This window comes from Lontra canadensis, unplaced genomic scaffold, assembly GCF_010015895.1.
Source record: "Lontra canadensis isolate GAN:19392208 unplaced genomic scaffold, GSC_riverotter_1.0 scaffold51, whole genome shotgun sequence".
Taxonomy (NCBI): Eukaryota; Metazoa; Chordata; class Mammalia; order Carnivora; family Mustelidae; genus Lontra; species Lontra canadensis.
The window spans coordinates 12,161,642-12,188,689 of NW_022631045.1; the positions used below are offsets into that span (position 1 = coordinate 12,161,642).

Below are 27,048 nucleotides of genomic sequence, written 5' to 3' on the forward strand. Positions count from 1 at the left end.
GACAGTTGTATCAGGGTATGTTTTTTTTTTTTTTTTAAGATTTTATTTATTTATTTGTCAGAGAGAGAGGAGCGAGAGTGAGCACAGGCAGACAGAGTCGCAGGCAGAGTCAGAGGGAGAAGCAGGCTCCCTGCCAAGCAAGGAGCCTGATGTGGGACTCGATCCCAGGACACGGGATCATGACCCGAGCTGAAGGCAGCTGCTTAACCAACTGAGCCATCCAGGCGTCCCGTATCAGGGTATGTTTTGTAGGATTGCTAAACTGTCTTTCATGCTGTCAATGTTAAAAATGATATATTCCTAAATTTCTAGCTTCCATCAAAAACCATTTAGAAACCTCTAGAAATTGTTAATGGATTAATCTAATTGCATGCCAGGGTAAAATGAACTTTGTACAGTGCCTGAGTGTTTACATTTACTTAAGGAATGTTGCATTACCTGGATTTTGCTAACTATGTCACCCTCCAGGACACCTAATTTCTCTTGGGTCACTTTGCCCATGTGGAAGTAAGAATTTGCACAAATGGCCTCCAGTCTGTCTGTTGCTTAACAACTCCGTTTCAAAACTATGTCTTCCTATACCACCTCTGGGTGGAATGATCCATTTCTTACATAGCATAAAGTTTTTCTGCCTCTGAGTAGTTCTTTTTAACTTTCAAGGGTTGCTACCTTATTTATTAGCACTTAGGAATCTGGTCAGTAAATCCAAGTTTAACCTACCCATCCATACTCACTCTGATTTTATAGATTTGGGTAATATTCATTCTCAGTCTTGACTTCCAGACTGACGGGCCTACTTGTCTAGTGGCTGGCCTTCTCTTGGTCACTTGTGACGTTCTTCCTTGGGCTTTCTTCAACTTACCCGTTCATCTGCAATGCAGTATGTAAATCATACATAGGTAAAGAGAGACAAATTTTGTTTTGTTTCTTATAATGGTAAGATGCTCTGCTTAATTTTCAAAACCCTTCCTAATAGTAGCATTTTATAGACACTTTTGATTATGACCATACCCTGGACTGGTAGCTATAGAAATCTTTCTGAGCTTAAATAATATGTAGGAGACCATGATTGCCTTTCCTGAAATACATTTGTGAGAATCACACACATGAACCTACAGAACTTTTTGGCTTTATTTCTAGTCTCCTTTTTTCCTTTTTTTTTTTTTTAAGAGATTTTATCCATTCATTTGAGAGAGAAAGAGAGCACATGAGCAGAAGGGCAGAGGGAGAGGGAGAAGCAGACGCTCCCCTGAGCCCAGCCACAGGGCTCAATCCCAAAGATGACAGGATCATGACCTGAGCAAAGGCAGACGCTTAACCGACTGAGCCACCCAGGTGCCCCTCTAGTCTCCTCTTTATAATGATCAGCATTTCACAAATCACTGTGGCTTCAATAGCCCAGTGAAATGAATATTTTCTCCTAACAGTCTCATAATCATTCATTCATTCAGCAACCTGGTAGCCTTCACTATTTTATCACCATCCTTTTAAACAATGTAGTATTTACTAGAACTGGTCTACTCCATATGTGGCTTCACCAGCACTAGTACTTTCCTGGGTCTAGGGATCGGGTTTATGCTGGTGCCTGTCAGGGCATCAACTAATAACTTACCAGATAAATTTATCAGTAAGAGATAATTCCCTGTAATCTTATTTCTAAGATATAATATTTATTATACAATTGTTTTTTTTATGGTTTACATTAAACACTGAAATGTTTAACAATTTTTTTTCCATTTATCAATGTATCTTGGGTATCAATGTATCAATGGGTATTCTAGAGCCATACTTATGAATTGTAATTAGCGAGCTCCTTGAGAGCGGGGTCTATCTTATTTAAGTATTTATGAAACACAATACACAGATGATACAATTATTGAATGACTACATGGTAATGATTCCTATGTAAATACAGATTACACATTTCAGCCAATACTGAGACAATTTTTCCTTTAAATTTCTATAGAATTCTTTTTTTTTTAAGATTTTTTTTATTTATTTGAGAGAGAGACAGTGAGAGAGAACATGAGCGAGGAGAAGGTCAGAGGGAGAAGCAGACTCCCATGGAGCTGGGAGCCCGATGTGGGACTTGATCCCGGGACTCCGGGATCATGACCTGAGCCGAAGGCAGTCGTCCAACCAACTGAGCCACCCAGGCGTCCCAAATTTCTATAGAATTCTTGGATGCTGTGTGATTTCATTTATATTGCTAATTATATTTATCATTATTCTGTTATACCTACTTCAATAATTTTGTCCGTTATTTTAAAAGAGCAAGTTGAAGCGGAATTGTGTATCTTATTCAGCACGTGGAAGAACGACAGTTAATTGATTCTACTATTACGTTTCCACTCATTGACGTGAACAGCCCAATTAGCTCCCAACAGTACTTCCCCCGCCAGGTTGCATAATTAATACAAATTAAAGTGGTAGTTGGTTATATTCCATGTATGAATACTATGTTTGGTTATATCTGTGTACAGGGAAATTCTAGTTTTGATGAGAGATTTCTTCTCACGATCATATCTAGTGTTTTTGCAGTATCTAAAATAAGTTGATTTAATGTATTTTATCAAAACTTGTCCAAGATCTCACTTGCATTTCCAGCTATGCTTTTGCTGTCCCTAACTACTTATATTAGAAAATAAACATATACCAACAAATCATACATGTCTGTTCTTGTTAATGATTTAGAAAAGCCCTAATTCAAATTGTTTTATACCATTCTGAAGTTAATGTGTAGTAGTCTGTAATCCAAGTTTAAAATATGTTATATTTTAATATTATCTTAATGAATGAGCCAAAGGCAATTAAAAGCCAACTTTGTTTTTTCTGGCTTTTAAGATTTTATTTACTTGAGAGAGAGACAGAGAGAAATAGAGCATGAGCAGGGAGGAGAGGGACAAGGAGACCTCCCGCTGAGAAGGAAGCTCAATGCGGGGCTCAATCCCAGGACCTTGAGATCATGACCAGAGCCAAAGGCAGACGCTTAACCGATTGAGCTACCCAGGCATCCCTTTTTTCTGGCTTTTAATATGTAAACTGATCAAAAGATTTTCATTGGTTTCACATATCTAACATTACAAATCCTTTGCAATATTTCTATCATTGAAATAACATGGATAATGAGTAATTTTCAGTCTAAGGAAAATTGCACTAGTATGAAAATATGGATTTTTGCAATATACAGAATCAAGACATCTGTCTCTTCGGCCAGGAACAAATGTAGGTCTTTGTGTGTTTTATGCCCTATCTAGGTCTGTATTTCCCTACCATGAACTATTTAAGGTATGGGTTTATACCATACTAATATTCTTCATGATGACTTCATGAAGACTTCATGACTTCATTTTTAAATTTCTCCTAGCTCAATGTAATTTTTTTTAATGTATTTAATCTCTACACCCAACATGGGGCTCGAATTCACAATTCCGAGATCAAGAGTTGCATATTCTTCTGACTGAGACAGCCAGGCACCCCATCAATGAAATTTTTTAAGACTTTATTGTTTTGAATAGTTTAGATTTACAGAAGAATTGAGTAGTACAGAATTTCCACATATTCTCTCTCCCAGTTTCTCCCATTATTAACATCTTAAGAGTAGGATACATTTGTTACAATAAATGAATATTGATACTTTATTATTAAAATCCACAGTCTATTCATACATCCTTAGTTTTTACCTAATACCTTTTCTCTCTTCCTGGATGCCATATTACTTGTTATGTCCCCTTGGGCTCAGTTCCTCTTGGGTATGATAGTTTCTCTGACGTTCCCTTTTTTTGATGACCTTGACAGTCTGGAGGAGTACTATTCAAGTATGTTGTAGGATGCCCCTCTACTGGAATTTGTCTGTCTTCCTTAAGATTAGACTGAGGTTATAGGTTTAGGAAGGTAATTTTCCCAAGAGGATTAGATAACTTCGGATTAAAGACACATCAAACTGTTGTCACGGACATGGCACAACCCATGTATCATTTTAGTCCTGTGCCTATTCCATAAGACTAGAGGCAGAAAAGATAGTCTTGAGTAAAGAACAGGATAATTTAAAAAAATTTGGCTTAAAAAAAAATAACTAAGAGGTAGATAACATTATAAAGACAGCAAACAGTAGTCATTTCAATTCGCTTTCCAAAGTAAGCATGTTCTTTACAAATTAAGATTCAGAAAGTCAGACAAAAATGCATAAATAATATCATTCAATTCTGTATCTTCAGAGGTAAATATGGGTTTTACGTAAATAAATTTACTCAAGTATATTTATGTTTTCAAAGCATATTGTCACATTTTCACCTACCAAACAAACAATAAACACTGCAGGATTCTCTTGCCTATGGGTCAAAAATAGTCTTAAATCCTTAGAAAATTTATAGTAGGCAATCACTCTCTCCTAAACAGTGGTTCTCAAACTTTAGCATGTATTACAACACCTGAAAGACTTGTTCACACTTCCTGGGTGCTATCCCCAGCGGTTTCTGATTCAGTGGGTCTGGGGCGGGCCTAAGAATATGCATTTCTAACAAGTTTTTGAGGCGGCTGGTCTGAGGACCCTATGAAAACTACTGCTTAAGAGTCAACAAGGAAACGACATTCTTTAAGTGCCTATGGTGATTCAGGTATTTTACATATATTGCCTTATTTAACCAGTTACAGAATCTTACCAAGCAAGTATGAGTATCCCTTTTATAAATGGTGAACTTGAACTCAGGAATGCTAAAGAACTCAGCTGAGGAGGTAACGGGATTAGAGGGCAAAATCACAATTCAGATTTCTGATTCTAATGCCCATGGTTTTCTAGTACAACATACTTCTCCTTGTTGACAAAGGAGTGAAATATACATGTCCTTGGCTCACTAGCAAAGGAGACTCTACCAGAGTGTGTACAGTGATTAGTTCAGGTCAGTAGGGTATAGAAGAAATCTTTACTGAAGACTTGGCAGAAGCTCAGGGTCATGGAGAGGACTCACTTTCTCTGAACTTCTGAAATAATCAAGGATGAAGTGAATTTAATGTATAATTGACAAAATAGGAAGAACATGTATTTAATATAGTACTAATTAGTTACTATTATTTTATTATTCCTTACAGAAAAACATACATTTAAATAAAAGTTCTTAAAAGAATAATCTCATTTACAATTAAGTTTAAAGCATCATACTATTCTAAATGTCTGCCAGTGTATACTACATTGCCAATCAACCACTACTTACTCTGGTATTGAACTAACACAGCATGACGGTCTTCAACAAAATGCTCTGACAGTTACCAAAACATTCACCTCCTTTCACAAAGCAAATTAAAAGCAATGACATACAAAGTAAGCAATTTAAAGTTTATGAAAAGGGGTACACTTTACTGTAAATAAATCACCAAAAAAGAAGTTGCCAATAATATATTTTCTATCTCTTTGTTATACTCTATATAAAAAAGAACACTCAGACACAAATTAGACTGCAGACTTAAAATAGTTAATGAGGTCTAAATTTCAGAATGAGAAAAACCCACCCAACTCTACATCTCTATTATAAAAACAAATATTTTATGTAAGAAAGATTCCCTTTTAAATATCTATATACATATTTCCACTTAATACTGTTAATCAAACCCATAGTTATATTTATTTAAATAAGAATTAAATAAACTGCCCCAAATGCTGATTTCATCTCACAAAACAGAAGTATTTCAAATCACAACTTCCAGATGGTATCTTGAATACACTGGTTCCTTGAACAACATTAACAAGCATATTTTTAAGAATATATTTTCATCTACAGGTCAGGTAAAGCTTTATTAAATGGTAAACACTCTTAAAAGTGCAGAAACACAAGTTTCAAAAACAAATACATTCAGAAGATCTGCTGTTCAAATAATATTTTTTCAAAACCAGGTGGAGGAGTATGATAAAATTCACTGAACTGGCAATCCAAAATTGCACTGTCATCAACTAAAAGACAGAAAAAGAAAGAAATTAGAAGCTAACACCTTAATTCACAAGAATACATAATTATAAAAGACTATTATCATAATTCCATAATATTAACCGGCAAAAAGAATAAATACACCTGCTGCCCAGATTATAAAACATCATCTTATTGGGTAAAAAGATACACAATAAAAAATTAAATTAAAAACGCTGAAAGGATATACATCAAAATATTACTAATAGATAGTGTGAATGTGAGTACTTTTAATTTTTTCCTTATTTGCCTACCTCTATTTTCTCAATTTTACATATTAAGATGTGTTACTTTTTAAAAATTGTTTTGAAAAATTACAGATTCAGATAAGGTTGCAAAAATAACAGCATTCTCTGTACTCTTCATGCACTTTCCCCTAGTGGTAACATCTTACATTAACCATAGCACCATATCAAAACTGGAAAACTGACATTGATAAAGTACAGTTTAACGAGACTGTAGGCCTTATTTAGCTTCTACATCTTTTTACCAGCATTTATCAAAGAGAAATAAATGCATATAACCAAACAAAGACCTGTACATAATGTTCACAGCAGCTTTATTTGTAATGGCCCCAAATTGGAAACAACTTAAATATCCATTAACAGGCAAAAGGAAAAACATATATTATGATAAAAGCAGACAATAAACCACACATACTACTTGGCAATAAAAATGAATGAATTATTGACACATTCTACAACATGATCAGTCTTAAAATAATTATGCTGAGACACGCCGCACAGAAAAAGAATACAAATTTTATGATTCAGATTATCTGTAGTGACAGAAAGCAGATCAGTGGTTGGTTGGGGCTGGGGTGGAGAAAGTGAGTAGGAAGGATTATAAGGGAACAGGAGGAAATTTTAGGGGTAATGAATATATCCATTATGTTGACTCTGGTAATGACATGAGTATTCATAGCTACTTGTTAAACTGCACACATATATTAAATGCACATCACCAAATATTTTATATTTCATAATAAATGCAGAAAAAAGTTAAGTACTGGATTTGACATTTATGAAAGCAGTAGAGATTTTAACAAAGGTGGTTTCAGTGAAGTGGTGGTAAACGCAGTGAGATGCGGCTGAAGAAAAACTGAACGATACAGTAAGTGGTACTATTAGTACTGCAGCTGGATAAAGAAGGGCAAACATAGGGCTACTGAGGCTAGGAGTTTAGTTGGGATAAGGATGTTTCAGAACATTTACAGGCATTGAAGAGAGATGTTCCTTATGTGACATATAAGTGAAATAAGTGACAAAGTGAAGTCCCAGAGTTCGGGAATTTGAAATCTAGACTGTACAGTGTTTTTGTTTTTGTTTTTTTTTAACATGAAGGATACCACTTCGTCTAAGATGGGACAGAAAGAAGGCAGGATTGGATTTGATTGCAAAAAACTTCAGGAGGGCTGGGGTGAGAAGATGGAGTTCACTATTAACAGCCTGTTTCTTTATAGAGTAGAAGGTAAGGTCATCTGTGGAGATGAGGAGAGAGTTCAAGAAGTATGGTGAAGGTCTGGAATGTGCAGAAATGTAAAAGAATTGCCACAAAGGTTGAGAGCTTAGGTTCTAATAAGGCCTAACTTTGTGATGACACTTTTCTTCAGTGTGATGTAGCTTTTTCTCTCCATAGTATGAGTCGAAGAACTGACAAAATGAATAACTGGATGGATCTAGGATTAGGAATGGGATGGAAGATAAAAGGTAAAGGAATTAAAGTTTATTTTTATGTATGTATGTATATATGTATGTATTTATTTATTAATAATCTCTATACCCAACACGGGGCTTGAACTCACTACCCCTAAGTAAAGACTTGGATGTCCTATTGACTAAGCCAGCCAGGCATCCCTTAACTTTAATTTTTATCTCTGATATTATTAGACCATTAAAATACTTGGCTTAAAGACAATGCATCTGGTGAGTGACTGGTATGTAATGAACTTTTAGAATGAATCTACTTCGAAAAAAATGAATCTGAGCTCTTACTGTGTTTTCTAAAGATAAAAATGTGGAGGCACATACTTGGGAACACATATCATTTGAGGAGATAAACCCTCAAATGATGCATTGCATTTTTTTTTCTGTGAATGTATAAATAATATACAGCAAGACCCACGCCTGTTTTATAACTTGGAATCTGTTCTAAAATCACATGGCAAAATAAAATACAATAAAATGAAATAAAATGAAATAAAAAAAATATTTGGCTTAATTTAACTGATTTATCAATGTCAATTTAGGAAATATACTTTATATAATTTACTGTCTATAACTTTACTACATTAAAAATTATGCTAAATCAAAGAAACAATCTGGAATAAAATTGTATTTGCTATACTCATTTGTATAATTTGATATTTATCTCATTTCTCAGACTAAATTATTTAGAATATTAAGCTACATTTCCATTTAAGTAGATAAAGAAATTATTTTACCCAATATGGCAAAGAAACTAACCAAAATCAAACTTAAAAATGCACTTTTATATGCAAAGATGTGGAAAACCACTGAAAAATAATTTTTGGGAGAAAAGACTAATGAAAACAACTAAAAAGTAAAGCATAAGCTTTAGTTGTTATTATATTATTATTTTTATTTGTTATGTGTATAGTTTTCGGACATCGTAGCCTATCGCACTAACACTGCTACCTTTCTAGTAAATTACTATAAAAATTAATAATTAGTTCTTATAATGGCTTAAATCTAAGAACTTAAAGTAATTAAATGAGAAAATATTTTTAAATTACTAAAACCATAGGCAGAAAAACACAGCTGTTGATTTAAACTTGGTAACATAAAAAATAAAGCAGAATAGAAGGATAAAGACACTGCACTTATTATTTTTTTTAATAAAGAGACACCTTATTTTTTAGAGATACATATAAAATACTTATGAATAAAATGATATAACATCTGCCATTTGCTTCAAAACAATCCCAGGAGGGAAGGTGAAAAACAGAGGAGTATTAGCATTAGGGGATAGATGAGACCTGACAGGCTCCAAGCTGATACCTGTTTGAAGCTGGGTGATGGGTACATGAGGGTTCATTATACCATTCTCTTTACTTCTGTACATGTCTGAATTTTTCTATAATAAAAATTACCATAATTAAATGGTATAGAGTCATCTCTTAAGTAACCCAATTCTTGGGAGAACGCACTTGTACAGAAATTATAGTACATACATATACATAACCACCAGAAGTAAAACTATCAATACGAAACTGTTCTAATTACAATTTCTCTCAGAAGAGTTTTAAAACTTAGGTAACTTTATAGAGATAACTAATGCTCAGTCTATATAAAATTCCCATCCCTGGCTCCAAAATACTCTTTACAATTACTTTTCCTGGTCACCTAAATCTCCCTAATAACTGGAAGAAAGAGCTCTGTAAACTCAGCAAAGCTCTTTGGAACTTTCTAGAATATAAGACTACATGATTAGAAAAGGGAGTATGGTTATTGCATATTTAAGTATAATCACTGTATTTGGAAAAAAATGTTTAATACATGGGGAATAAAAAACTTATTCCTGCAAAGTGGGATTCTAATACCCTACTGAGTACATTCATATAAAAGAGGTCCTTATTAACTTGTCCAGATTTTTGAATGATAGAAAGTTAATGAAAATGTCGAGAAAAAAGTTAACAATCCAATAATAATAGTATTTAGAAATATTTTAGCTTACCATAAACAACTGGATACACTGTCCCTCGTATACCTGATGCTGGACAATGCATATTTTTTCCATTCAAATATACATTTAATTCTACATGGTCATATGTAATACCCTAGGAAGGAAAGAAAATATTAAAAAATAAAATTATAAATGTTCCATAAAAATCTTAAATAGAAAGCACCCACTGAAAAGCATGGAAAAAACTTCATAATTATAATTGTGTCACAACAGCTTTCATTAAGGGTTTACAATTTGATGGAGTTCTGCTTGAACTGAGATTAAAAAAAAAAAATTACTGGTGATTATGTGGGGGAAAGTCAGGTAAAGTTCCAAGAGTTCACATCAGAGTAAAACAAATGAGAACAGTCCGATGCCTAGCATTATATTCAGATAATATGAATTTTATTTTGTGAACATTAAGATAATATAAGTACTGCCTGTCATGTACAGAGAGACCTTTTTTTTTTTTTTTTAAACTTATTTGAGAGAGAGAGAGCAAGTGCACTGTGGGGAGGAGGAGAGGGAGAGAGGGAGAGAGAGAGAGAGAGAGAGAGAGAGAGAGAAGCAGACTCCCCACTGAATGCAGAGCCCGGTGCAGGGCTTGAGGCGTGGCTCCATCTCACAACCCTGAAATCATGACCTGAGCCGAAACCAAGAGTCAGACGCTTAGCTTAACCGAATGAACCACCTGGGCATCCCCAGAGAGACCTTTGAAAATCATACAGAAATCACTGCTCTCTACAGAATTTGATCTTAAGGGGAAAAACAATGAGGTTTTCAGCATTGGGGCTTAATACCTGTCACTGTTATCAAGTTGTGAAGAAGTGTCTTCATAGAACTTATTTCTGAAAAGAAACAGATTTCCATCTCTTTACCTTGCTTTCAAATTCATCAAATGTATTACACCAAGGTAAAGCTAGTGTTTACAATAAAATATAATTGTTAGCTAGTATCAAGTTGAAAAACAGAAAATAGCTCAAAAGAGTTAAAAAAAAAAAAGAATAGACAAGTCTGTATATCTGAAAGTTATTAAAGGTGCAAAAGTCAAAACTAATAATAAAGTTATTATTATTAAAATGCTGGAAAATACTTTGAAAGCCTATATTATGTACCAAGCACTATTCTAAGTACTTCATATTTAGTCCTCACAACAAGATGGGTATTATTATTATTACTATTATCTCCATTTTACAGATGAGGTAGCTAAAGCACAAAAAGATTAAAATAATTTATGTAAGGTTACAGAACTAGGAAGTAGCAGAGCTGGGATTTAAACCCATGCAGTACGGCTTCAGAATACTACTCTATTTGTCATGCCATACTACCTCTCTTTAAAACTTTATGTAACAGTTACTAACTACTGGCAGAAAGTCTTAATTTGAAGAATTAAGAATAGACAGTAGAGCTCTTTCAATAGCGAAATCATCATAAACCAAGAACACCACTCCAAGGATTTCTGACTGTGGATATATTGTATCAACTTTAAAAACTTTTTAGAGGTAGATTAGGACATCTGGGTGGCTCAGTTGGTTAAACATCTGCCTTTGGCTCAGGTCATGATCCCAGGGTCCTAGGATTGAGTCCTGCATCCGGTTCCCTGCTCAGCAAGGAGCCTGCTTCTCTCTCTGCCTGCCTGTACTGCTTATACTTGTACTCCGGTGCTTTCTCCCTCTCTGGTAAATAAATAAAATCTCTGAAAAAAAGGAAAAAGAAAATTTTTAGCGGTAGAAAAAGATCTTATAGATGATCTAGTCTTAACTCCTTCACTTTCTCCTTAAAGCAACAAAGGCACCCAGGCCCAGAAGAGTCAGTGTGTTAAGCACTATAAAAGATTCTCCTGGGGCTCCTGGGTGGCTCAGGTGGTTAAGTCTCTTGCTTTCAGCTCAGGTCATGATCTCATGGGTCCTAGGATCAAGCTCTGCACTCTGCAGGGAGTCTGGCTCTCTCCCTAAAACAAATAAATAAATCTTTTTAAAAACTCTCCTCAAGGGGCGCCTGGGTGGCTCAGTGGGTTAAGCCGCTGCCTTCGGCTCGGGTCGTGATCTCAGGGTCCTGGGATCGAGCCCCGCATCGGGCTCTCTGCTCGGCGGTGAGCCTGCTTCCTCCTCTCTCTCTGCCTGCCTCTCTGCCTGCTTGTGATCTCTCTCTGTCAAATAAATAAATTTAAAAAAAATCTTAAAAAAAAAAAAAAAAAAAACTCTCCTCAAATCTCAGTAAAGCCAGCGTTAAAGAATAATTTTTTAATAGTTAAGAAATATTGAGAAAGACATTGTTTCATTTCAGTTTATGTATTTAAATATAATAAAACTAACTGATGGCTGGGATTAGTTTTTGTAATGAAGAGGCTTTTTTTCATTTAAAAAAACAAAAACAAAATCACACAAAAACAATGTGTCCTCTCTCTATAGGAACCACCTTACGGGGTGTCTAGTGCAGAGCCAAGGTTTGTTATCCGGTCACCCTCCACCAACTAGTGGCAGCATAACCTACTGCAAGCAAGCAGGTATTAAAAGCCCAATTTGCAGCACCATGGCAAAATCAGAGCACTAAAGAAAGAAGTGAGAAAGGATGTAAGAACCCCCAATTCCTACTAGCAAAGTTTAGTTCAAGTATTTCTAACTTAATCTGTCCTTTTATATGATCCAGAAACGGTTTCATTCTGCCACAATGATACCAAAATATCTGACACGTTCAAGGCATTTATCAATAATTGCTTGCATGTTCAGTGAAGAGAATCTGTAATTAAGCTGCCTATATTATACTCCAGGATCCCTCCATAAAAGAAGTTACTTAACTTCTCCTAATCTATGAAATGGTAATAATAATACTATCAATTTTATAGGGTCATTACAGGGATTAAACCAACTAATCCCTGCCAGGCATTTAAAACAGTGCCTGGCCCATAATAAATGTGAGAGAAGTGTTTGCTATGATGATGACGATGATGATGACGATGATGATGATGATGGTGTAGAATGTTAATAAAACTTCTCTGAAATTAAACTGAAAAATGCAATTTTAGACTATAATTTCTACTTCTCAAGACTATGTATAAAAGGAAAAAATAAGCATAACCCAGGTATGCCTTCCTAGTGCTACAGCAGGCCCTGTGAGTACTAAAGGATTACTGCATGAATATAATAATTTGGTCAGATGTTGAAAACTTATTTTTCTTGATTTCTCCTCAGGGAATGGTATATGACTGAAATTCCGCACATATGAGAATGTTTTTCCTGTCTTAAATCCATTCTACTTTTCCTATGCCACTGTCAGCAATTTGGTGAAATTTGTTCTCAAGTGTTTGAACTAGGAATATAAAGGTAATAAGGTAGGGTAATCTTTTATTTTTCTTGACTCTGGATATATTTCATCCTTTTAAAAGTCCTCCTTTTATCAGAATGGATATGAAAACTCAAGTTTAATTTAATAAAGCTAATCATTCTTAAATCTCTCAATTTGTGCTATCAGTTATCTCAATAAATGAGATAGGAAGACAAGAATAACACACATTAGAAGTTCAACAACAAAGAAAAACATTTGTTACTGATTTTCCTTATGTCTGAATTTTATCTTCACGTAAACAGGCTGAGAGCATCGACTTGACTTCAAGACTCTCCTTCAAGAAATATCCATTTGAATAAGGGTGTTCCATATTATGGACATCTGGCAATGATCTACAAATACAAAGCCAACTATTCAAAAAGAACAGGGAAAAGCAGATTTTAAAAATGGTTTATACCTTTTGTCTCCTAAAACAACGTTTTTTTCTTCTCCCCTAAACCTCAATAATTTACCCATTTAAAAACTAGGGGAGCAGGGATGGCTTAGTTGGTTAAGTGTCTGACTCTTGGTTTTGGCTCAGGTCATGATCTCAGTGTCGTGACATCAAGCCCCACGTCGGACTCCATGCTGGGTGTGGAGCCTGCTTAAGATTCTCTCTCTCTCCCTCTCTAAACAAAACAAAACTAAACTAAACTAAATGTTCTTCATAGTTTTTAATTTGCAGAAAAGAAAAGAAAGATCACGGGCATCTGTGTGCCTCGGCTAGTTAAGCATCCGACTTGATTTTTTGCTCAGGTTATGATCTCAGGGTCATGGACTGAACCACCCATCTGACACTATGCTCAGCAGGCAGTCTGCTTGAGGGTCTCTCTCCTCCCTCTCCCCCTCCCTCTAAATAGATAAATAAACCACCACTCTCTTCCTAAAATAAATAAACCTTTAAGAAAAATCAAAAATCTTGGGGTGCCTGGGTGGCTCAGTGGGTTAAGCCTCTGCCTTCGGCTCGGGTCATGATCCCAGGGTCCTGGGATCAGGCCCCACATCGGGCTCTCTGCTCCGTGGGGAGCCTGCTTCCTCCTCTCTCTCTGCCTGCTGCTCTGCCTACTTGTGATCTCTGTCTGTCAAGTAAATAAATAAAATCTTCAAAAAAAAAAGAAAAATAAAAAATCAGAACACAGTTAAAAATCTCAATTTTCACAACTCTCTTCCTTTTCACCAAAATACTGCATTTTTTTCCAATAACCTGGATTTACCCTGTGTCATCTTATTATTAGAAACCTTCCCTCATTATGTAGATTCCTTTCAACTTGGTACCACAGCCAGGAACACAAAGTTTTATGTATAAGGGCATCTTTGCTGAAGGAGATCCTAGGACCCTGTTCTCAATCACTAGCTAATAGCCTGAATCCAGCGTATAAGGTTCTTGGATAATGCCATTTAAGAAGTAACTGGGAGGGGCACCTGGGTGGCTCAGTGGGTTAAAGCCTCTGCCTTCGGCTCAGGTCGTGATCCCAGTGTCCTGGGATTAAGCCCCACTTCGGGCTCTCTGCTCTGCAGGGAGCCTGCTTCCTCCTCTCTCTCTCTCTGCCTGCCTCTCTGCCTACTTGTGATCTCTGTCTGTCAAATAAATAAAATCTTAAAAAAAAAAAAAAAAAGAAGTAACTGGGAGAGCAGAAAGGAATCTCTGGATTACATTTTCAACAGGGTGGTTTTGGCAAAGACTTAAATATATTAGTTGGGAATAAAAATAGAGATGTCTTAATATATGTAACTCTTTCTATCCCCTGCTTTCCAAAAAACTTCTCCAATCAAATCTTAGAATTTTGAGTCCAGTTCTTTGAAGAGTTCTGTAAGTGAAGAAGTTTAATAAGTTTAAGTTTAATGAGGACCATCACTCCTAATAAAATGTTGTAATTCTTTAATAGAAGTTCATAACAAATTAAATACAGGCATACCTTGTTTTACTGCACTAAATAGATAGTGCATTTTTTTACAAATTGAAGGTCTGGGGGCGCCTGGGTGGCTCAGTGGGTTAAGCCTCTGCCTTCGGCTCAGGTCATGATCTCAGGGTCCTGGGATCAAGCCCCACATCGGGCTCTCTGCTCAGCGGAGAGCCTGCCTCCTCCTCTCTCTCTGCCTGCCTCTCTGCCTACTTGTGATCTCTGTCTGTCAAATAAATAAATAAAGTCTTAAAAAAAAAAAAATTGAAAGTCTGTGGCAACCATGTGTTGAACAAGTCTATTGGTGCCATTTTTCCAACAGTGTTTGCTCATATCAAGTCTCTGGGTCACATTTTGGTAGTTCTTGCAATACTTCAAAGTTCTTCATTATTTTTAAGATGACCTGTGTTCAGTGATCTTTCATGTTACTAGTGCAATTACTTTGGTGTGCCACAAACCATGCCCATATAAGATCATCCAATAAATGTGTGGGTTTTAACTGCTCCACTGACTAGGTGTTCCCATCTCTCCCTGGCTCCTCTGGCTTTTTTATTCCCCTAGACACAATATTGAAATTGGGCCAATTAATAACCCTACAATGGCCTCTAAATGTTCAAGGGAAAGGAAATCACATGTCTCTCCCTTTAAAACAAAAGTCCAAAATGATTAAGCTCAGTGAGGAAAGCATGTAGAAAGCCAAGACAGGCCAAAAGCTAGGCCTCTTGCACCAGACAATTAACTGAGTTGTGAATACAAAGGAAAACTTCTTGAAGAAAATTAAAGTGTTACTCCAGTGAATACACAAATAAGAAAGCAAAGCAGACTTACTGCTGATACAGAGAAATTTTGATGGTCTGCTTAGAAGATCAAATCAGCCATAATATTCCCTTAACCCAAAGCCTAATCCAGAACAAGGCCCTAACTCTCTTCAATTTCTATGAAGGCTAAAAGAGGTGAGGAAGCTGCAGAAACAAAACAAAACTGGAAGCTAGCAGAAGCGGGTTCACGAGGTTTAAGGAAAGAGGCCATTCCCATAACACAAAAGCCACAAGGTGAAGCAGCAAGTTATCCAGATCTAATCAAGTGAAGGTGGCTACGCTGAAAAACAGATTTTCAGTGTGGACAAAAATAGCCCTATCCTAGAAAAAGATGCCATCTAGGATTTTCAGAGCTAGATTCTAGAAGTCAATGCCTGGCTTCAAAGCTTCAAAGGACAGGCTGACTCTCATTAGGGGCTATGTAGCTGGTGACTTTAAGCTGAAGCCAACGCTCATTGACCATTCCAAAAACCCTAGGGCCCTTAAGAATGATGTTAAATCCACTTTGTGTGCTCTATAAATGGAACAATAAAGCCTGGACAACAGCACATCTGTTTACAACACGGTTTACTGAGCATTTTAAGCCCACAGTTGAGACCTACTGCTCCAGAAAAAGGACTTTTTTCAAAATATGACTGTTCACTGACAATGCATCTATCTGTTCACCCAAAAGCTCTGATAGAGATATACAACGAGATTAATGCTGTTTTCATGCCTGCTAACACAGCATCCATTCTGTAGCCCAGGGATCAGGAGTAATTTCAACTTTCAAGTCTTAATTACTTAATTACTTAAGTTTCATAAGGCTCTAGCTGCCATACATAGTGCTTCTTCTGAAGGATCTCAGCAAAGTAGACTGAAAATCTTCTGAAAAGGATTTACCATCTAGATGCCCTTAAGAACATTCATGATTCAGGGCGCCTGGGTGGCTCAGTCAGTTAAACATCCAACTCTTGGTCTCAGCTCAGGTCTTGATTTGCGGGGTTATGAGTTCAAGACCCATGTTGGGTTCCATGCTGGGCATGGACCCTACTTAAGAAAAAAAAGGAATATTTATGATTCATGGGAAGAAGTCAAAATTTCAACATTAACAGGAGTCTCAAAGAAGTTGATTCAACCCTCACGAATGACTTTGAGGGTTTCAAGACCTCAGTAGAGGCATGAACTGCAGAGGTGGTGGAAACAGCAAGAGAACTAGAATTAGAAATGGAGCCTGAAGATGTGTCTGAATTGCTGCAATCTCATGAGAAAACTTTAGTGCATGAAGAGGTGCTTCTTGTGAATGAGCAAAGAAAGTGGTTTCTTGGGATGGAATCTACTCCTGGTGAAGATGCTGTGAAGACTGTTGAAATGACAGCAAAGGATTTAAAATATTATATAAACTTAGTTGATGAGGGAGCAGCAGGGTTTGACAGAACTGACTCTAATTTTGAAAGAAGTTCTACTTCAGGCAAAATGCTATCAAAGAGCATCATATGCCACAGAGAAATTGTTAATGAAAAGAGGAGTCAATCTTTGCAGCAAAATGCACTGTTGTCTTCTTTTAAGAAATTGTGAGGGCCACCCTAACCTTCAGCAACCACCATCCTGCTCAGTCAGGAGCCATCAACATTCAGGCAAGACCCTCCATCAGCAAGATTATGACGCACTAAAAGTTCAGATGATGGTCAGCATTTTTTAGCAATAGAATATTTTAAAATTAAGGTACATCCATTTTTTTAAACATAATGCTATGTACACTTGAAAGACTACAATGCAGTGTAAACATATACATTCACTGGGAAACCAAAAACCTAATTTGACTTGCTTTACTGCAATATTTGCTTTATTGCAGTGGTCTGGAAACAAACAACAGTATGTCCGAAGTATACCTGCAATAAATGTAAAAATTTTCTCTAAGAGATATTTAGCTGCAAAAATACCTAATATTTTCTAATATGAATGTCAGCAAAGTTTCAAAATTATGGGCCAAGATTTCTCTGATGTGAGAGAAGCAAGAAATGCTGATAAGCAGCCAACCTGTCAAAATTCTCCTGAATGGGAATAAGGGCTTATACCGATTTTCCTGGCCAGCAACAGCTCTAGAAAGGAGAGTAGTTAGGTAAGGTAGCAGAATCTACACCAAGTGCTCTCTTTGGAATATGCACCACCTCATTAGATCCAATCCCAGTGCCTCAGAATTCAAACCACAAACTCCCAGGCAAAACTATATACACTAAAAGCAGTTTAACTTTAATAATTTACAGTGGAAAACAACTCCACAGTAAACTTACCACCACATCTCCCTCCTGTGGAAGACTGTTTGCTGGCAGCCTATTTTTCTCCTCGTTGTTGTGGTATAAGGCTCCATCATTCCTCATCACCAGACTATGCACATCTCGGCCAAGAGGAATCTGATTCAAGTTAACTTTCTGAGTTGCAACGCCAATACCCCATATTCCTAAAAAAATAATAGTTTAAATGCCCCCAAAATCTGAAGAATACAAATATGAAAGAAGGGGTTGTTTTTAAGAGTGTAAGTTGTTTTTAAAAGAAATCGTGTACTATCACTAAACTATTTTTTATTAATATTTTAAAAACAAATCTTTTAAAAGTAGTTTGCGAACTACACTATGTTCTCTACAGATGCAGTACAATGTAGGAGATAAGAGTGGGTTCTGGGGGTGCCTGGATGGCTCAGTGGGTTGAACCTCTGCCTTCAGCTCAGGTCATGATCCCAAGGTCCTGGGATCGAGCCCCACATCAGGCTCTCTGCTCAGTGGGGAGCCTGCTTCCTCCTCTCTCTCTGCCTGCCTCTCTGCCTACTTGTGATCTCAGTCTATCCAATAAATAAATAAAATCTTTAAAAAAAAAAAAAAGAGTGGGTTCTGAAGCTGTATAGCCTAGGTTAAACTCTGGCTTAACTAGGTGATCTGGGGCAAGGTATTTAACCTGTCTCTGCTTCCTCACCCGTGAACGTGGGGTTCTAACAGTACTTACTTCAAATGGTTATTAAAAGATATAGCAAGGTCACTAATACTTGGAACAGTGTAAGTATTCCCCCCAAAATTGGTTAAGCAGAGCGTTTTTTAAAAAGATATTAGCGATTATCATTATTATTCTCTAAAAGACATTTTGAAAAAGCACATAATTAAATGGTCTATGGTTCTAGTCAAGCACTACCTCAGAGAAGTGGGAAATCAGTCTTTAGTTTTTGCATCTATAATGTGTGACAAATAACATAGATCTGGTCAATACCACAAAGAGGAGAAAATTAATGATGAAGTATAAAATTATTTTCTAAAGGAAAAGTGAATTGGGGGAAATCAGAGGGGGACACGAACCACAAGACTGTGGACTCTGAGAAACAAACTGAGGGTTTTGAAGGGGAGGCAGGGGAGGGATTAGGTGAGCTTGGTGGTGGGTACTAAGGAAGGCATGTATTGCATGGAGCACTGGGTGTGGTGCATAAACAATGAATCTTGGAACACTGAAAAAATAAAATTAAATTAAAAAAAAAAAAAGAAAAGAAAAAACATTTTCTTACCCGTGCCTTAAATCAGTGAGTTTTTAAAACCTTTTGGTCTAAGCTGATTTTAAGCAGGCAGCTCTCCTCTTAACCTGCCAAACAGAATACCTAGAGCTCTGGATTTTGTTTCAAACTGTTTCCTTCTCAGTTTTTATCAAAATCAGTTAGGAGAAAATTTATAAATGGAAGGTTTGAACATCATGTTGCCAATCAATTTTTCTGAATTAAGCAAAACTATCAGAAAGTTGCATTCTGGATATCACTGTCTGGGCTTCCTAAATAATCTTACAACATAATTTATCCTCCAGAGTGGGAAAATTTTAAGAGTGACAGAAGGGGATAGTACTAATTTCATGAAACAACAGTTCTAGACAGGGTTACAGAGTCTCCTTACTCCTAAAGAACTGTGCATGCTGTGATACACTTTGACATAACTGCCTCAAGCTTTCACTGAGAGATCAACTTACAAATTCCAACAATATATTTATTTGAGAGACATCACTGAGAATGCCATCCTTTACAGAAAATCCACATAAAAATTTGTCCTGGATTTAAGGATCAAGAAAGTATTTGCTTCTCTTGAGAAAAGGTAGGCTGTACTTGAGAAGATTTTAGCTACCAGAGACATTTTGCAGCTAACTTATAAAAGAATGAAATGGAAGACAGTTTCATATCTATTCCATATACTTAAGAAAATCAGTATTTTAAATTAATTTAGAAAACAAGCCCCAGAAGGATGTTTTATATCAATCAAGCTTGTTGACTAAGAGTATGATTTACTTCCCTTTAGTTTTCCTATTCTACACCTATACTTAAATTATTCATGCTCTATTTCACTAGAAGTTTTTTTTTATAACAAAGCTTTAAAAATACATTTCCCCACATTCAATCCAGCTACAAATTAACTAATTGCTATTCTAACACTCAAGCAGAACTGTTGTAGGATTCAAAAAAACTCTGTAAATTTTTTAACGAGAAATACAGACATCAGAATTCTAAATGTGCTAACTGCTTCAGAAGACGACGAATTTGGGTATTTTAACAAGAGTTATGAGAAAACATCCAGGATAAGATTGGTTTTATCCTAAGATAAAATAGCAAGAATCTACACCTTTAATGCTTGGCCAAATGAAATGGAGCATCTAACGGCCCTTCATAACGCTAGTGTCTTACACTGATCGTGTAAAACGCACTCATAAGTATAACCAATATGAAGGAGGAAAGGCAGTTCTTGTAACCCCATTTTATAGATAGCAAAATTGAACCTAAAATAACTCAATAACTAAATTAACTACTTTAGCCAGGATCACACATGCGGAAAAAAGTTCTTCCAAATAAGTTTGGTGCTTTTCTATTGCCTCGTTAATCTTTTTCACACACGAAAAATTGCTCTTAATATTTAATTAGTACTTTTAATAGTAAAGGACCATTATACCAACCTGTGGACTGGATTTTGAATTCAAAGTAGCTTTTGTTTTGATGTAAAGGGGCACTGGCTAAACAGCCTCCCGTTCCACATATTCTTCTTCCATTTTTTACAATGACAACATCTGTTCCTAAACAAAAAATGCAGAGACCGTGTAAAGTTTTTTATTTTCTTATCCAACAATCAAGGTCAATTTGTTTCACTTCTCTTAGTCAAAAAATAGCGATGCTGTATTTACTTTGAAATACAGAAATGCTGATAAAAACAATTTTTAGTTCACTATTTTTTCCCCTGAGAATGTTTATATTTAATATTCATTTGTGGCTAGAAATCTTGTTTAGAAACGCAATTTAGTAGTAATTCTGTAGGAGGAGCACCACAGGCGCTCCCCTCGCCTGGGGACAGCTGACGAGTCTCGGGAGGCGGCTGCTCCGAGATTCCAGTGAAAATGGGTGGGTAGGTGCACACAACCAGCTCCCGATGACAGGAGCAGACAGGGCTGCGTAGCCTTGAACACAGAACAGGGCCGAGGTGCAGCCGGCCGGCGTCTGAGAGAGATCCGCGAGACAAAACGGGGTCGAGGGCAGCACCTCAGAACGAGGAGCGGGGGGCGGCGCCCGGAGGGGCAGGGCCGCGCGTGGTTCCTCCGATCTCGCACTGCCCGCGACCCGCCGCGCCACACCCGGCGGGGGCCGTTGGGTCTGGGGAAGGGAGGGCGCTTACCCATGTGCTGCGTGTCCAGCTGCACCGCCGGCATCTCCTTCAGAGGGATGTGTCCCGTCCCGCCGTCCCTGCAGCACCGCAGGCAGCAGAACACCGAGGCGGCCATGGCGCCAAGACCACCGACTCCGACGCCGCTCGCAAGCCGCCGCCTCTAGACCGCGGCGACTCCGCCCCCACGCCTCCGCTCCGCCTCCCGCCCCCGCCCGAGCGCCAGAGTCTGTGTGGAGCGCGCAGACCGAGACAGCGACGCCCCACGCCGGGAGGGCGCAATGCAGGCAGAGGTGTATCCGACCCGGATGGAAGATGTAGAGGCTGAGGCGGGGAGGGGCGGGGCCCTGGAGGGCGGGGCTAGAGGCGGAGCGGGGCGGAGGGCGTGACGTGCGGGCGGGTCGAGGACCTCGTTCTCTGGTGCGCGGGTCCTTTTTCTCCTGGCGAGTGTTCACGACCGAGTTCTCACGTTGAGCAGTTCGTAGGGAGTCGGCACTCTTCGGACACTGAGTAGTCGTAGAATGCTGAGTTTGAAAAACTGTTCCCCCCCCAACCTTGACATTACCTTTAGGGATGAATTGACAGAAGCAAGTCATGCTGGGGGAGTGAGAGCTGGTAAAGGACCCTGAGGTTTTCCACAACGCCCACCACCGTGCGCCCAGGGCTGAGAGAACTTTGCCTCCACCAAAAGCCTCTGTCCGCCACCGTGGCTGGTTTCTGAAGAATTTCCTCAAATTCTAAATAGACGCACAGGCCCCGAGAGTAATGGCTGTTAGTGATTTCACCGTGAATGCGCACCTGAGGTTCTAAGTCGGCCCTGGTACATCTTAGGTGCATGGATGCGCGTTGCGTGGCCCTCCAAGCCGCGCAGTTGAGGAAGGCCAGGAGGCCCTGCGGGGCGGTGGGGGGGGGATACCAGTGTGGCGGGGCGGGAGGGCGATGCTCGATCCGCCTCTGCCAAGCTAACCGTCCCGGTGGACTGGGGGTTTCGAGGAGTGTGGAGGGAACTCCGGAGGCAACGAGGAGGTCGTCCGGCCTCCCGAGGGAAGCCCTCATTTCCTGCCGCCTGCTCCTCTTTGCTTCCAAGTAGGAGGCCCACAGTGTGGTCACCTGTCATCTCCTCCCCTACTTAGATCATCTGTCCCTGGTCGATTTTATTTAATACACCTTGGGGCCCGGAGATGGTCTTCGGTGACCTCTAGAATTAGGCTGGCTCAAACCTTTATTCCCAAATAAGGCTTCGCCCGGGTTCAGGTCCTGGGAAACCGACGCAAGACACCCACTTAATGTGTAATGGGTTTTCTACACATAACATTCTGGTGACCTCAGTGTAAATCTCCTTAATGGAGGATTTTCCCCCCCGACAGAATAAGAGAATTTTTTCAGGGTCCTGGATCTTTGCTGTCTATACAAATAGTGTTTTCATTAAAACCTCCAAGTTCTGTACTTTATTTATTTAGTTACCAGAGAATTAATAACTAAGGTGATTTTTGAAGTGACTGAGGGTAGACTCTCTCGCTGCCTATAAAGTACTTTCTTGGTGATCATTTTACACATGACATTTTTTTTTACTGAAAACCTCAACCTTTATTCTGAGAGTTCAGTTAGTGTTCGGTTCTCTTTCCGCTGGGAGGGAAGGGGAAATTGAATAGAAGGTGGAGAGACAAAATTTCCTGTCGTTCCATGAAGTGGGCACTCTTTGACGTATGTATCTAATCAAATTCTTCGAAATTTTAGGGTGTATATTGTCCTCATTTTAGAGATGAAGAAATAGAGGTAGAGGGATTATATAACTGATGTAGCCTCAGCCGACTAGGAAATAAACAAGGTAGGATGCCTAAGCCTGTATTTGCTCCACCAGATCATGCTGCCTCTCAAATTCCAGAGATTTAACTCTTGTGATAAATGCTGAGCTTCTTTTAAAAGTGCTTTCAATTCAAAATTCAGATTTGTACTTTATTTTTGTATGTTTCATTAATCTCCATATTGGCTATCAGCTGCCATAACTCATGTACAGACAATAACATAAAATAGCAGTTGTTAAAAGGTAAAATATTTATTCAGAAATATTATTAAAAGCAGTACCTGTATTTAATATATAATAAATAATTAGGCCATTCAAGTCACTCACATCTTCAGTGAAAAGCTGGACTATGAGATGGCGTGCCTTCGCCATTACTGTAGAAGCAGAACTGCCACAGTCTTTCCTGGCTAGAAGAGTAATCTGTTGGGCTACAGCCCAGTGCACTTTGCCCCCAATGTAGCAACTCCAGTGCACTCAGCAGTATCAAGCAAGCAAAACCAGTTAGCTCCTAAAACAGACTTCCCTGTCTTGGCATGTGAATGCCATCCATGAGCTCACAGACCTTATCCTTCTTATATCTGGGATTCTATTAACCTTTCATTATTATTTTCAAAGGAATTATCTTTTCTTTTTGAAAAGCACAATGTTAAAGATATTTTGACAGTCTTTCACAGCTATCACTTTAAATAACAATCACAAATAAAGCCTGCAAAAAGTTTCCCAATAGTTAGTTAGAAGGTCGTTTATCTAAGTCAAAAGCAATAAGAGAGAATGACTACTTGGGAAAAAAAAAAAAAGTCAGCCTCAGCGACATGCCAGGAACTTGAGAACTGATAGGACAATAATGTAAAGCATGTGTTTCCGAGTTGAGTTTAACATCATGCTCAAAATTTTCTTTAATGGTTTTTATGCCAACCAGACATCTCCTGTTAGTGAACTTTACACTCTGTACTGGGTCACACAAAATGGTTTCTTTTTTAAAAATTCATTAATCAGTTATTAAGCCAAACTTTTTTCTTAGGGTAATCCAGACCACATTTGTGATCTTTCAAAAAATCAGAAACATTAAAAAAACCTTATACTTCTAAAAAACTAAAAATATTCCTGCGGCCTTGATCTATTCATTATTATAATTTTGAGTTATAGTAACTGACATTTATGTGCTGCTTACCATTGCCAGGCAAAAATAAGTGCTTTTTATAAACTATTTTAATCCCTGTATCAACCCCATGAGGTAAAAGTATCCTCTGCTGTCCACTGGAGGAAGCTGAGGCAAAGAAAAGATAAGGAAGGTGCCCAAGGGGTGCCTTGGTGGCTCAGTTGGTTAAGCAGACAACTCTTGATTTCTGCTCAGGTCGTGATCTTAGGGTCTTGGGATCAAGCCCGGCATTGGGTTCCATGCTCAGTGCCGAGTCTGCTTGAGAATCTCTCACTCCCCCTCCCCCTGCTTCTATCTCTGCTCCTGCCTTCTTGAATGCATGTTCTCTTTTTTAATTAAAACAAAGCAAAATAAAACAAAACTTAAAGAGAAAAGAAGGAAGGAAGGAAAGAAGGTGCCCAAAGTCACACAATCAAGTGATGAAGCTGCATTCAAACCCAGGTTCTAGGGTGTTTGTTTGTTTCTTAAGATTTATTTATTTATTTATTTATTTATTTATTTATTTATTTAAGGGAGAGTGAGAGAGAGAGAGAGAGAGAGAGAGAGAACACACTCCGGGTGGGGAGGGGCAGAGGGAGAGGGGAGAGAATCCCAAGCAGATTCCACACTGAGTGTGGAGCCAAAGGCGGGGCTTGATCCCAGGACCCTGAAATCACTACCTGAGCGGAAAGGAAGAGTTGGAAGCTTAACCCACTCCACCACCCAGGTGCCCGCCAGGGTCTTTGTTCTTAACCCCTATGTAAACTGCCTCCCTAGAGTACTACATTTAAGAATAGATTCCTAATTTTTATTTACAATCTCTTCCCTTATCTCAGAAGCTGATATTTAAATTCAGCTGGTGTTAATTGCACTCCTTTAATCCGGATTTACTGAATTCTAAAGTAACTTACCTATATTCAACAACAAAAGATAACACTGAAAACCTTCTTCTGGAACAGCTTCCCTTTGTTAGCAACACATTCCAGTGTTTTGTAAGGGTGTCCTTCATAGATAGGGTGTCTCTAAATGATCCAAAGAAAAGCGTAGTTAGTACTTACAATTGCTAAATCAGGTAAGCCAAGCTGGAGACTGGGAAAAGATAGAGATCTGTAGTAGAAGGAAAGAGAAGATGGGGTAAAGTAAAGGAATTTGATAAAGATACAGAAAAATAAGAATAATAGAGGATAAAGCAGAATAATTTTTAGTATTGAAGAGGAAGAAAAAGAAGCCAATAGCAAGTGCTCTATAAATGAGAACTTAGGGAATAAAAAATGTGATTTGCCAAGAACTTTCAACCTGGAAGGAGGGTGCCTTCATCTGCTTCCCTTCTGGAGAAGGTAAAGCAGACTGTTATAAACTGAGGGGAATTCTGTGATTTCTCCCCAACCTCAGCTTCTCTTATTCAAAGTGCGGGTATCCTAATGTACTTATACATACTATACATACCTTTCCTTATCACTTTAAATCCTAGGTACAACGGCTGCAATAATTAGAAGAAAGATATATTGAAGATTTAAAAAAAAGAAGGAAGAAAGACAAAGGGCAATCTTGAGGTAGGTTTTGCCTTCCCAGAAGTTAAGGAAAATGAGAATAAGTAGTTAGTCCTGGGATCTACATTCCTTGTCTAGTAGTACAGAGGGTACTTAAACCAGTCACTTTTCTCCAAGGAGGTGATGATAAGTGTTTTGTGCAAAGTTTCTATGGCCAAAGATCAGGCTACATACAGAATCTGATGTTATAGGAAGGAGGTTGCCAAAACACTTAGTTGGCTGGGTCAAATACTTCAGTAAATGTTTCTCAAAGCATTTCAAACATTCAAATGATTCTGTCTTGGGACTGCAGTAAGGCTTGGGAACAAGAAGTCACCATCTCCAAATTATGAAACCAAAAGGCACTGGACATTTGCAGGAGGATCAAACAGAGAAAAAAATTACTTCTAGTTATATGTAATAGCTGTAAAAAAAACAAAATTATCTCACTGAAATTTTGAGAAAGATCTGAAAATATTCTAGGAACAAGGAAGGGAAAATAATTATTAGTTAAGATTTACCTAACATTACTAATTTAAGATATATACAACTTCACATAGTGTCTATGGCTTTATTTTTGCAAGTGTAGAAATATTTATAAAGTTTTTCATAAGGTTTTACCTACAGTTACAATCCCTCTTAACCTATTTCCTCAGTAGTGGTTCTGCACATTAATGGTCCAAATGCAGGCATTCTCAGAACCTTGATTTTTGTGTTGAGAAGGAACTGTTATCTTTCCTTCCATTTAAACATGAGTGTCTGTGAATGTAGATGTGGTTCTGGGTAGGCCTAATTTCAGTTTGGGCCATAACTGCTAGGCCATAAACTTTGCAGATCCTGGAAACTGAGTTACAGGGAACGTGAGACTATTTAAAATTTCTGGTAAAAGTTACTGGTAAAACTCTGGAATATTTGAAAACTGCTTTAAAAAAAAAACTCACTGTGAAATAAATGATTTTGAAATACCAACCGTGAGAGTTAGCTCCAAGGTTATGTTATGGCCAAGAGAACTTCAGTATAGGAAAATGGAACTGCTAAGAATTAAGCATATAAAAATACCATTTTCCCCTCTGATTTTGGCTGTTCCAAACTTTTATTTTATTTTTTTTAAGTAGGCACCACAGTGTAGAGCCCAACACAGGGCCTGAACTCACACCCCGAGAGCAAGACCTAAGCAGAGATCATGAGTTGGATACTCAACCAACTGAGCCATCCACGTGCCTCGCTATTCCAAACCTTTAACCAAAC

The 27,048-nt window shown here is 37.9% G+C and overlaps 1 protein-coding gene and 1 long non-coding RNA gene across 3 annotated transcripts; both read right to left on the bottom strand.

The window, feature by feature from the left end:
* Window positions 1-5,318: 5,318 nt before the first annotated feature.
* SPRYD7 (SPRY domain containing 7) lies at window positions 5,319-21,536 on the bottom strand. Of its 2 annotated transcripts, XM_032874098.1 has the most exons (6): window positions 21,342-21,536; window positions 21,014-21,166; window positions 20,632-20,748; window positions 17,958-18,124; window positions 9,654-9,756; window positions 5,319-5,944 (listed from the first exon to the last, which is right to left on the bottom strand). In XM_032874098.1, exons 1-6 carry the CDS (start codon window positions 21,445-21,447, stop codon window positions 5,847-5,849), a joined length of 744 nt encoding a protein of 247 aa, XP_032729989.1. In that variant the 5' UTR covers window positions 21,448-21,536; the 3' UTR covers window positions 5,319-5,846. The 2 variants fall into 2 exon arrangements, with proteins under 2 accessions (XP_032729989.1, XP_032729990.1); XM_032874099.1 differs by lacking the exon at window positions 21,014-21,166 and having other exon boundaries at window positions 21,342-21,532.
* Window positions 21,537-23,400: 1,864 nt separating this feature from the next.
* LOC116877284 lies at window positions 23,401-25,603 on the bottom strand. Its single transcript, XR_004384602.1, has 3 exons — window positions 25,568-25,603; window positions 25,183-25,293; window positions 23,401-23,536 (listed from the first exon to the last, which is right to left on the bottom strand). It is a non-coding gene; the product is annotated as an uncharacterized LOC116877284 (long non-coding RNA).
* Window positions 25,604-27,048: the final 1,445 nt, after the last annotated feature.

What these genes read in the sequence shown, in the direction of transcription:
- SPRYD7 (XM_032874098.1), bottom strand. Translation starts at nt 21,447, where the DNA reads ATGGCCGCCTCGGTGTTCTGCTGCCTGCGGTGCTGCAGGGACGGCGGG. An exon ending in GCTGGACACGCAGCACATGG is followed by an intron (nt 21,167 to 21,341) that starts GTAAGCGCCCTC and finishes GATCTCTCTCAG; the next exon opens with ACGCCGGCCGGCTGCACCTC. An exon ending in ATTCAAAATCCAGTCCACAG is followed by an intron (nt 18,125 to 20,631) that starts GTTGGTATAATG and finishes TTATTTTTTTAG; the next exon opens with GAATATGGGGTATTGGCGTT.